Consider the following 12,087-nt stretch of genomic DNA (forward strand, 5'->3'; position numbering starts at 1 on the left):
AACGGACTCAAATTCAACATAAAGTAACTCATTATTCAAGAGATTTTAAGTTATTAATCTTGCATAAGAAGGTAGTTTTTCCTCTTGTGCTATTTTACTAAAGCGTTTCATCAGTAAGACCCTTTACAGAATGTGTTTTCAACAAATTGCATCAAAGCAAGACTTTTTGCATTATTTGTCCGGTTCACTCCGCCAGATTAGTATCAAGTATCAAAACTATACATTTTTGAAAACTATCAAATAAGCAATCAGACAAACAATGTTTCCATTTGCTCTGATATGTAACAAAAAGGTGCGATAATAACGTTAAATAACGGTAAAAAAATTGGCAGAAAATTGCATTCGCTCCAATCAAAAAGTCAATGAAACCCTTGTCATATGTTTCATGGCGTTGCCCTAGCGATGACCAGAACTCCCCATTTACTCGAATGGGAAAATTGTATAATTGCACAATTTTACAAAATGACAAGGGCAAATGGAAACATAGTTTTTCTCTTTATACCATAAGATTATACCGTGAGGTTTCCAAAAATATAACGTTTTCATATTCTCCACGATAATACCACAACAGTGGAAATCTAAACATAGTGAACCGGACAATATGATGCAACGCTATATCCATTGCCCAAGAAGCCACAATATACCACAACAATTTTTTGTTAACAGGGGAGCTTAAAAACTAGGAAAAGCTCAGTGTATGTTGCAATTTTCCTAAGATAGTTCAATTTTAGCTTTGTGTTGGTCTTTGTCAATGTAGTATTTTTAGTGGTACTTTGAATAATGATTTTGTGACTACCCTCATCTGACAAACCATTCCTCAAAATTCAAAAAAATGAACAGTATCAACACCCTGCTTTATTATTTATTTAAATATATATATATGTATATATATATTACAATCATATAGTCATGATAGACCGTACATAGGCACACATCAGGATCCAAAACAAACTACCCAATGACAATTTAGTTTATATCAAGAATCCTATTTACTTTACGAAGAGAAACAGAGACCAGAGTTTTACCGTTTTTGTCCACTTTGAAACAGTAAGGCATCATAAAACCGCTTCAAGCTGTTTGTGACGGTCGCAAAGCACGTAATACGGCTAAAGACTATTTTAATAGAGTTTCACAACGCGCCGACTGTACTGTGCAAAAGGTGTAGTGAAACCAAGCAGTTTTAAAATGTCCGCGTTCAGCTTTCTTCTCGGGAACTTTTATATAATAAAATATGTTGAGAAATTTCCAAGTAAAGTCAATTTGAGTGCTGAAATAAGTATCAGAACTAATCCAATTGGGCCAAAGTAGAATTTTCTCATCAACGAAATGTAAGATTGTGTTTGAAATTGTACTTGTAAAAAGCCTAATACAATGCTTCACAATTCCGGTGCCTTGGTGGACTTCTGCACAGTAGTAGGTTCACATTTATAGCCTAAAAAGCCACAATTAAATTCTCTGAAGATAAAACAAATTGACATCAAACCGCCCAAATGAATGGAATAACTGGACAAGAAAGCTAGCCTTATATTCTTGTATTGTAACCCTGAGAGTGTTGAACTGCTCCACAACACAGTACATAACACCACTGGCTCTAAGCGAAATGAAAGCAAATAAACATTGCACATAAGTTCACATTGGAGTCCTGCTTTACAGCTTGTGCGTCCCATTCAAAAAAAATTGTCCCAGGATGTCAAACTCTTCCTATAGTGAATAAAGTGCTTCAAGTATAAGTTCTTGTTTAATTAGTATGATCAAAGTCTGTGTAAAAGAGTTTTAAACATTATCCATATCGCTGTCGCTGTTCATGGCTTTGCGGCGCTTGACTCTGGCCGGAGATCTGCTCCTCTTGTGGGCCGTCCCGCCAGGAGAAGCCAGTTTGCGAGCGTCCTTGCCGTTAGTACTGGGGCGGTCGTCTGTGTCGTCCAAAGAGCCCGGCTGGGACTCCGTAGACGTCCTGGTGCCCTGGTGGAGAAGGGTGAGCTCTTCTGTAGGTTTGGACGGTTTGTTCTGTGCGGGAGTTTCCCCATCTTCAGATTTCTCCTCGGTTCCTGAATCTTCAACATCGGCTTCCTCTCCCTCAGTGACACAGACAGCAGGCACGCCCTCCTGGAAATGAAAAAATGAGATATATATTGGGCACCTATGGGCAACATACCTAAAAACCTTAACTCTAACCCTAACCTTAAGCCCTAACCCTATGGCCTTATGTCTTGTTACATTATGTACCTCCAAAGCACTAATACCCTTATTTCAGATTGTTGCAAAGCAGATTACATTGTACTAAATTTAGAGAGGTACAATGTTTCAAGGTAGTGTAAAATAAAGTGTGACCAGGATCTTCCTTTCTCACACTTTTTTCTCACACATTTTTAACCTCCTGATTTTTCGTGGGAGTTAACAAGCATATCTTTCAGGGAACAGAGGCACAGTGTTCTTAATAGTTCCTAATATAACAATTGTCCACAGCATACTGCAAGAGGCTGAAATGTATTTTGCTCCACTACTAATGAAAAAACGAGGAAAAAATGAGGAAAAAAGGTTTTAAACACCCCTTTGCATCACTCAAATATTAGTCATAATCAATTATTTTGATCACCCCGCGTACCGTTCTTTTCTTGCTGCTTTGTGAACAATTTGAAAGTGCAGGATGCATTGTGAGAGCTATGTGAACAAGCTGTGTCAAATCATATTACTATCACAATAACATTAGTCATTGTTTTCATTGTACGTGTTATTTTCTGAGCAGTGGGGCTTTAGTGTGACTGTCCAAAGCACAGATCTGCCAGTCTGACTAATTGGATGAGATTAGGCTTCTGTCCGGGCTAAGACTTAGAGGTTAGGCTACACCGGGTCAGTCCTGCTTTTAGCCTCGCGGTCATGCCCAGGTTCCCACTGGGATTTGCAAGAAATGATACGCCATCTATGTGAGCGTATGTTAGCATTCATTCATTTACGTACCTGATCGGAAGTTCTCTCTTCTGTTGATGTTGCTTCTTCGCTTGCTCCCCCCTCGGTTGTCTCTTCGTCTCCTCCCTCCTCCTCCTCTTCCTCTTCTGCCTCCTCCTCATTCTCCTTTTGCAAACTCTTTTCCCTAACAGTCTCCTTATCGCTTTCCTCTGTCTGTTCATCGCTGTCCTCTTCGCTGCAGTGACACCGGCACTTGTCTTCTTCTTCACCTTCCGATGTCTCGGTGTCGGCTTTGCTCTCCTCATCCTCTTCCTCCTCTTGCACCACTTCCAGGTTCCGACAATCCTCTTCCACCACTCTCTTAGCTTCTTCCTGCACCACCTCAGCCTTGGCCACGACCGGTACGGGGGTTTTCTTGAGCTGAAGGATCTTGAGAAGGTCGAACTCCGAGTGGACAGGAGCATCGACGGCGTTGGGGTTTGCTTTGAGAGGACGGGCGGCCATTTTCTTGCGAATGCAGGTGTCACACGGGCAGTATTCGTCTTCGCTACGTTGGTCGCTGGTATCACCCGTTAGTTCCCCATCGCTCAAGGACTCGCCGGTTTTTATGGATTGTTTTTTCATGACCTAAAACACACAAGATATGGTTAAGCCAATAAATCAAAGACCGATGATAGGACTCCAACATTGAACACATAAAATCCAACACCTCTAAAGACCTTTACTTGTTAAGATTTCAAATAAATTCCAGTAATAAGTTCTTTGGTTACCATGAGTCGCTGCCTTCGTTTATCCGCCACGCTGGAGTCGTGGGACAGGTGGCTCCCATGTGGCGGCCGGGGCACTCTCACACCTTTCCCCGCTCTGCCCTGAATCTTCTTCATCTCCTTTTCCACGCTTTTCTCTATCCGCTGGCTCACCTCGTCTTTCAGCTCCACAATCATCCTGTCCAGGAGCAAGTTGTCCTCCAGGTCCCACTTGACTTTGAAATCCGCCATGGCGTTAACATAGTGGTTTATGAACTGCTTCTCCAGCTTTTTGAGCAGATTCAGGACCCAGACCGGATTGGGGTCCTGGGACTGGTGCTTTGCAAGTTGCGCTCGAGAAACAGCGGGCGGATTATCGGAGCTGGACCCTTCGTGCGCATCTAGTTCGTTGTCAGTAGGAGTTTTTGAGTTTTTGTCCAGAGAAGATGGATTGTCAGATGCCTTGGGGCTATCAGGATTGTCCGAGGCCTCTATCTCTGGCTGATTGCCGTTGTCCTTTCCTGACCCCCCAGACCCGCTGCTCATGCCCACCCCGGAAGATGACCTTGGGGGCGAGACTTGGTCCGTCCCGATGGGGTCTTTGGGGTCAACAGTGATGTCCCTCTTTTCGTTCAGCCAAAGGGATTGAAGGATGGAGATAATATCTTCAAATTGTGGCCTTTGGTCTTTTTGTACAGGGCAGCCGTGGAGTCCCGCAGGTTCGATGAGCTGGAGTTGGGTTAGACAGTCCAGTAATTCTTTGGCTGAAGTGCTGAGTCGCCGGCCGTACACTGGGGAGACCTAAGTTAGAAGAGGACATTGAGTTGAAGCAGCATAGATTGTTTAAACAGCTATCTAATCAATTAAATTAAATGTTACAATACTGTAGATTTGTTCATTTAGTTGAGTTCAAAACACATTATTTTTCTTGTATCTTACCTCAGGCATGCTCCGGCACCTCCCCAGGGACGAGCTAAGCAGCGCCTTCATCACAGTAGCGGACGAGTGCCAGTTTTGGGGCAGCGAGCTCTCAGTCGTCATCCCGCTTGGTCGAATCTCGAACTTTTCAACTTTTTCCTCTTCCTTCGCTTCCTCCTTGTCCCCACTCTCACTTTCTCCTGCCTCTTCCTCTTCTTTGTCTCCTTTACCCTCTTCCTCATCGCAGCCACCGTTCTCTCCATCCATAGCTTCAACTCCCTTCTCTTCTAAGCCTTCCTCGTTGTCCAGCGCTAGCACGTTAGCGGGGATGCTCTTCAGCCAATCACTGACGACCTCATTCGGAGAAGCGTTTGGCAGGCAGGACGGGGTCAGCTCTGGCACCGCCTCCTTCTTGCTTCTTTGACTCTTTGTACTCTTGTTGCTGGATTTGCTGCACTTTGACCTTGGGCTGTCAGGAGGTTTGGCGTTTGATTCCTTAAGCAAGTCGGCAGCGGAGAGGGAGTGCGACAGGATGCTTTCGCTGCACGTGTCCCCCTTGCTAGCAGGCCTGGAGACATTTTGCGGACTTGAGGATTCCGCGTGTCTCTCCTTATTCTGGGAACCTTTGACAGTTTTCACGCTAACACTACCATCCTTTGCCTTACTTGAATTTGTTTGAGACTTATTTGAACTCCTGGCCTTTGGCCTCAATGTAGGGCTTTTGGACTTAGCCCTATCTACCTTCGTTTCCTCTTCATCCATGCAAGCTTGGTCACTACTTTCCTCAATAGACTCTACTTCTTCACCTTCAGCTGACTTTCTTTGACTTCTGGCACTTGACATTTCTGATACGGTCCCGTTTTCCCGAACTGTTAATTGTCCAGTTCTCGTGGTTGCAATTGACTTTACACTTGGGACCGGGCTAGATGTGTCACAAGCGTCTGCTTTATCCTTTTGCTTGCCACAACTGGTGCAAGCATTTTTAGACTTTGCACTTCTGACTGAATGAGTGCTGTTGGTTGAACATGGGCTAGCCACTCTAGTCTTCTCATCAGCGTCTTCATCATTATCTCCAGGTGTTTCAATAGTTGGGATATCATTAGTGTTAGGATCATTCGTACCTAATTGTTCAGCATCTTCCAAATTGTCCTCACTTTTAGTCACTTTGGGTGTATCGGCTTTGCTTTTATTCCTACGCGATGACATCCTAGAGTCTCCACTTTCAGAACCTTGGTCTTCTGGTAACACAATTGAAACAGATGCAAATGAATCATCCTCTAAGTCTTCCCTTCTGGCTGAAGACACCTCAAACTCCTCATTTTCTTGACCTTTCTTGTCCTTATTTCCACAACTGCATTTTGACTTGCTAGACCTGGCAGATTTACCAGAACGCACTGACAAGGAGCTGGAACCCCTTTGCTCTTCCTTTTCAGGCATCAGCTCCTGAGTTTGAGCTAAACTTTCATTTGCAGTTTCTTTCTCACCACTCGCCATTGTGTTTTCCTTGGAACTGCCTGACACATTCGATTTCTCTGTTTTAGCTGATACAGAACTCGCTGGTCTATTGATGCTAACAACTTCTGGGGTCTTAACTGCGGTAACATGAAATTTTCTTGACGTGCCAGACTTGACAGACATGGGACTAGGCATCCTTTCCTCTATTTTGTCATTGCCCTCATTTTTAGAAACTTCAGTTTGGTTTGATTTTTTTGACTTAGCAGAGGTATTTGAAGAGTGAGTTTTCCCGGATGCGGAGCTCACAGCCCTGTTCTCTTCTTTCTCTTTGACTGACAAAGCTGATCTTGAAGACTTCACAGACAATGATGATTTACAAGATACAGCACTAGCAGATCTTTCACTTTGGTTTTCTCCTCCATTTTGAACAATGCCACCACAACTCGACTTACTGGACATTCTTGACTTTTCTGACACTGTGCTCTCTTCACCATCCTGTTCGTCATTTGACCTTGGAGATGTAGACCTCTGTTCAGTTTTATTACTTGCATTTGACTTTGATGAAATCGCACTCGCTGCTCTTTTTTCAGAAACATGTGACTTGCTTGATTTGCCCGATATTGCACTAGCTGTTCTACTTTCCTTTGCCGATGTGGATTTCGCCAAGGTTGCACTGGCTGCTCTTGTGTCCTCATCTTCGTTTTGAACTTTATTTTTCGATGATCTTTCAGAGCTGGCTGATTTGTTGGATATTTCACTTGCAGGCCTACTTTCCTTTGCAGATGCAACAGATTTGACCTCAACACATTCATTGTTTTCTCCCATGTTTTGAGACTTTTTTGAAACGTGAGACTTCGTTGACTTGCCTGTTGCATTAGATTTGACTGAAATAACACTTGATGCTCTTGTGTCCTCTTTTGCTTTTTCAGATTTCTTGGACACATCAGACTTGATGGATTTGACAGACAACGCACTACCAGATCTGCTTTCCTTCCCACTGGATTTCACTTCCAAATTATGCATTTTGTTTGTTGACTTGCTTGACTTGACGGACAACGGACTTGCCGACCGACTTTCATTGGATTTGACTGATAAAACACTTGCTACTCTTTCCTCCTCTTCTGCATTTTCTGCTTGACAGTTTCCATTGTTTGATGTGGTTGAATTTGCACTCGTAGGCCTTTTAACCTCATTAGATTTGACTGATGTAACACTCGCAGCTCTAGGCTCCTCTTGTGCGTAACCTGATTTCACACTTGCAGGTCTACTTTCCTTTGCAGAGACTTTGCTTTTTTCTGATAGAACACTTTCCACCCTATTTTCTTCCTCATCCTCTGCCGTAGAAGGAGGTGTGACTTTGATCCTTGACCTGCGCGAGCCACTCGTCTTGGCCGAAGCACCAGACTTAGCAGAATTAGCACTAACTGCTCTTTCTGACGCATTCTCTCCCTCTGTTTCCTCTCTAGTGGCGAGATCAGGAACTGCGCTGCACTTTGAACTGTCAGACTTGGCAGAAACGACACTTGGGCTTCTGTTTTCTACACTTTCCTCATCTTTGCCCTGAGATTTGCGTGAATTATTTGACCTATGGCTTGATGTGGCGCTAGCAGCTCTTACCTCGGCTGCATCCTCTTCTGCTTTGGTCACTGATCCACTACACGGGCTCTTGCTTGAAAGTTTTGATACATCTGACCCGCTTTCATCCTTATCTTGGGCTGGGTTTGGAGTCGCTGGCTTTAAGGACTTGCTATTTGACCGCTTTGAAGCCCTACTACTGCTGATGGAGGTTACCTTAACTTTACAACCGCCGCAATTCGGGCATAAAGATGTTGCAGATTGCCTTGAACCTGTGGACAATCCACTGACAACCCTAGTAACTTCTTCCACCTCATCTGCTGTTTCTTTGTTAGATATGAAAGAACCTGCTTTGGATTTTGAAGTAGAAGTTCGCTCATAGGCTTCTACCCCTGATGTTGAATGACAATGACAGGTAGACGCTTCTTCCTCTTCATCGCAGCCGTTTGGTGAAACTGCTTTGTCGCCAATTTCCGAAGTCGGAGATAGCTCCCTGCTACATCTTGACGCGCTCGGGGGCAACTCCTCATCGTCGTCCTCTTTCAGCTCTTGCAAAATGTGCGACGAGGCGCTAATAGCCGACATGGGCCGTTCAACATCCTCCGGTCGAAGCTCGTCGCCATTGACAACGATCTCGCTCCGGCTGCAGCTCTGGCTTACCGTGCAAACCTCCTGCTCCACTATACGCTGCTCGGTGACGCACATTTCCTCTCGGACGATTTGGCTATGTTCCGATCCGTCTTCGAAGTTGGTAAGCCTGGCCCGGCAGCGGACCACTCTTGTTGAATTGCACGAGGAGGAAGAGCCAGAGGAGTGGGTTTGCCTTAAAATGGTGTGGTTTTCTGTTGTTGAATGAGGCGGAGGGACTGGTTGTGTGTGCTTGTGTGCTGGATTTTCCCACAGGTCATATTGCTGCTCGTGCCGGTAGCAGCAGGGACACTTGTTTGCGTCTGTCACACTCTGTGTCGAGTAATCCGCAGCTTCCGGATCGTAAGAATGACAGTCGGGATCTGAACAGCTTTCGTGGTGCAGATAGTGAGGCTGCCCTTGACCTACAGATTCATTGGTCAAAGATGGCGATTTTTTGATGCGGGTCGACCACTGTAAGGTTTCGTCACTGTGGAGGCGGAACCGGACCCTCATCTCCACGGAGAGGCTGCCATCTTTGTTGACGACCACGCGTTTTTCGATGTCGTCGTTCAAGAGGGCCGCGTGGTGGGCCTGGGACATGGCGCCGAGGCCGTTGGATTTCTCAGAGGACAAGGAGAACCGGGCCGAACGCGCCGAGGAGTCGGAGCGCGGGTGGATGATGCTCTTCTTGGTCTCGAGGCCAAAGTTGACTGAAAGAGGAAATAGAAAAGGCAAGATATTAGACATTACAAGCAAAATGATTAGTTGAATTTTTATACAGCTGGGGATTGTGTCATCAAAACTGCTAATTAGTTTGGTGCAGAGGAAACTTTTCTTATTCATAGCATGCATACTATTTAGGTTAGTCTTTAATTTATGTGAATAGTTTGCAAACAGGTTGATAGGTCGGGTGTTTGAATCGCACTGGTCTGGATCTTAAAGTTTGTGCATAATTGACTTCGATTCGGGGGCTATTCCCAAAGTGCGCCAACACAACACACCAAAATCAATTCTATTTGCAATGTAAGCGTCCTTGCACTCTGTGGGATTCTAAAAATAAAGCTCAATAAAAAACGTTCAATTGTTTTCGGAGAACAACAATCGAATCTAAAGCTTGCAAACACTCATGAAGAAAGTCTGTGACAACCCAAAGTAGCAAAGGGAGGATATGCCAACGCACCATGAGCGATTGTGACTTCATTGATGAATAGTATGAGCACTACCTCTCTGCCACCATGCCACATATTTCACATATTTTTCTCTGTATTTTACGGTATGAACTAAACAAAAGCAGCCGTCTAATGTTCTAATCTAACGTTACACCCAGAACTTCCTTACCCGTATTCTTCTTGCTGTCCGGCCCCTCGCTGTTCTCGCTGTTTCTGGACTGCGCTCCGTGAGGGGGTGACCTGGCCCCGTTCCCAGGCGTCCTGGTACCCAACCCGGGCAGTTTCTCGTCCGAACTCTTCCGGATGTAATTCACCAAGAGCGGACTGAAGGCTTCGCGACCCACACAGACCAGCACATTGGGGCAGGTCATCAGACTTTGGACATTGTCGATCTAGAAGCAAAGAAATTAGTCTTTTCATTTGAATAGTTGGAAGTATTTTGTGATCAGCCATAACATTATGACTGGAGACAAGTGAATTACAAGAGATTACGATTCTTTGCTCACCTTTCGTCCTTCCACTGTGTACAACTTGCGAACATGAAACTCCATCACGTCCGACGCTTCTTCCAAAAACGCCCTCAGACTCCGGGTCACTCTCCTACTCAGCACCACGCTCCTCCTCACTCCTGGCTCCGTGTTTTTCACCAGCAGGAGGCGCCGCTGTCGGTACGGCACGTGTCCCGGCGGCGTGGCCGAGTCCGAGTCTGGTCGGTGGGGCCTCCTGCCGTGGTGGGACCACGCTCTCGGGTTTTTGGCGGCGACCTCCATGTTGATGGGTTTAGCCTGGCGACGGTCGGAGCAGAGGTAGCAGCCGCCGTCCTGGAGCTGCTCCAAGTGGCTGATGGTGTGGGTGCCGCGAGGGGTGGTCACTGTGCGCACGCCGAATGGCAACGGAACCTGGGGGTGAAAAAATACAGCTTTCATTTCCATTTAAGATACATGACTTATTTGTGTCTCCTGATATAAATGTTCACATCAATTATTAGTAGGGCTCAGTACCGTTAAACAATACCAGTCTGGTATCGAAAAAAAAAGGTTTAGGTACTACCGGTTTCGGAAAATAAAAGCAGGTACCGAAATTTTTTTTAAATCTTTATATTAAAATTTTTATACTGTTGGTCATCAAAATTTAAAAGAAAAAGAAAGTTAAACACAAGTTGAAAAGAAAAAAGTGGAAAAGCTGAGGTAAATTTGGGAAAAATAGGGAAAAAATGTGAAGAAAAAAAAAAAAAAAAATTGGGAAAACGCACGTAGAAAACTTAGGATTTAAAAAAAATAAATAAAAATAAATAAAAAATTGGAGAAAAAACGTAAAAAAAAATTGGTTCATTAAAAGTGGTAGAAATAAGACAAACTTGGAAAGTATTTTTTCTACCCTTTTGTAGTTAATTGAAGTTTCTTAGCTTTTCTTGGCAAAACAGGAATAAATCAGCATTATTATTCTGCTTTATGGTTCTATATGACAAGTAATGTATTATCGGTTATTATCGAAAAAAGCATGTAACTGCATAAAAAAAATGTAAAGGTACCCAGCCCTAATTATTAGCTCTGATCATATCTGAAATAGCAATTTATCTACAAATTGAAAAACATTATACATGAGGTAAAAGCTGTTCATGTACATTTTTGTTTTGGTTCTGAAGACCATTATCCAATCAGAAAGCAGATTGAGCCCCATACTTAGTGGCTGAAACCACTTTGGAAATGAACATAAATGGACTTTCTCCAGCTTACACAATCCCAGTCCCAGTTTTGCCAGAAATCAAGTCTTAAGTAGTGAGGTTCTTAGCTTTCAAATGAGGAATGGATTGCCAAAGCTTCTAAAACACAATGAGAAAGTAGCGAAAATGTGCAATCATCAATGCAACTGAAGTTCAAAAGTAAAAATATCCAAACACCCATCATCCTATAATAAAACAAAGTACTGTAATATGAACAATCCATGGCCGACTCTCTTTTTAGTTTTGTGAATTCATGTTTTATTCAAAGGTCACTAATGCCCCAAAATCTTCTGAGGACACATGGCCGCACAGTCACATTCGGCATCCCACAATATCCCTCCCTTGAGCTTCAAAGGGGCTTTGTGTGCGTCTCCCGTGGCACTGACCTTTTGAGAAAGATCATCCAGGAGCGCGTCGAAGCATTTGAAGCTGCGGTCGTGGACGGCCATTTTGACCCCTCCGAACTGGCTGTCTCCGCTCTTGTAGAAGGTGATGCGCTTGGCTGCGGGGGCGCTCACGTGGGACAGGCGGCGCTGGGGCGGTTGGGGCTGGTGCGACGGGGCGAGGGGAGAGGCATGCTGGTTAGACGGGGGGTGAGCGTCCCACATCCCGAGCTGGACAGACTGCATCGTGCTGGGCTGTCACATAGTCCTAGAAGGCACAAGAGAATTAAAGTTACTGATGTGTTGGGAGTCATTTTTTTCTTTTATTGTTGCTATTTTGAGGACTTCGGACACTTCAAAAGATGAAGCAGTGATGCCCCTAGAGGCCATAAGTGCCACTGCAGGTACTACACTAACAGAAAAGACAAAGGGAGAGAGGGATAATGTACATCCAATAACACAATGGAGACATTTTTTTTCACTCAAACTTGGCTGTAAATACTGCTTAAGTGGCGCTAGCCCGCAGTTAGCTTTGCCCATTAGCCTGTTAGCTTATTCTTCATGATTCTATTAGTGTGTAT

The 12,087-nt window shown here is 44.4% G+C and overlaps 1 protein-coding gene across 1 annotated transcript; it reads right to left on the reverse strand.

Annotated features, from left to right (window-relative positions):
* Positions 1-1,395: 1,395 nt before the first annotated feature.
* rp1l1a (rp1 like 1a) lies at positions 1,396-11,769 on the reverse strand. The gene is made up of 7 exons (XM_079581859.1): positions 11,510-11,769; positions 9,907-10,299; positions 9,570-9,792; positions 4,593-8,941; positions 3,678-4,454; positions 2,959-3,534; positions 1,396-2,106 (listed from the first exon to the last, which is right to left on the reverse strand). The coding sequence occupies exons 1-7, from the start codon at positions 11,750-11,752 to the stop codon at positions 1,774-1,776; spliced, it is 6,894 nt and encodes a 2,297-aa protein (XP_079437985.1). The 5' UTR covers positions 11,753-11,769; the 3' UTR covers positions 1,396-1,773.
* Positions 11,770-12,087: the final 318 nt, after the last annotated feature.

The sequence above is a fragment of the Gobius niger genome, assembly GCF_951799975.1.
Source record: "Gobius niger genome assembly, chromosome: 23".
Taxonomy (NCBI): domain Eukaryota; kingdom Metazoa; phylum Chordata; class Actinopteri; order Gobiiformes; family Gobiidae; genus Gobius; species Gobius niger.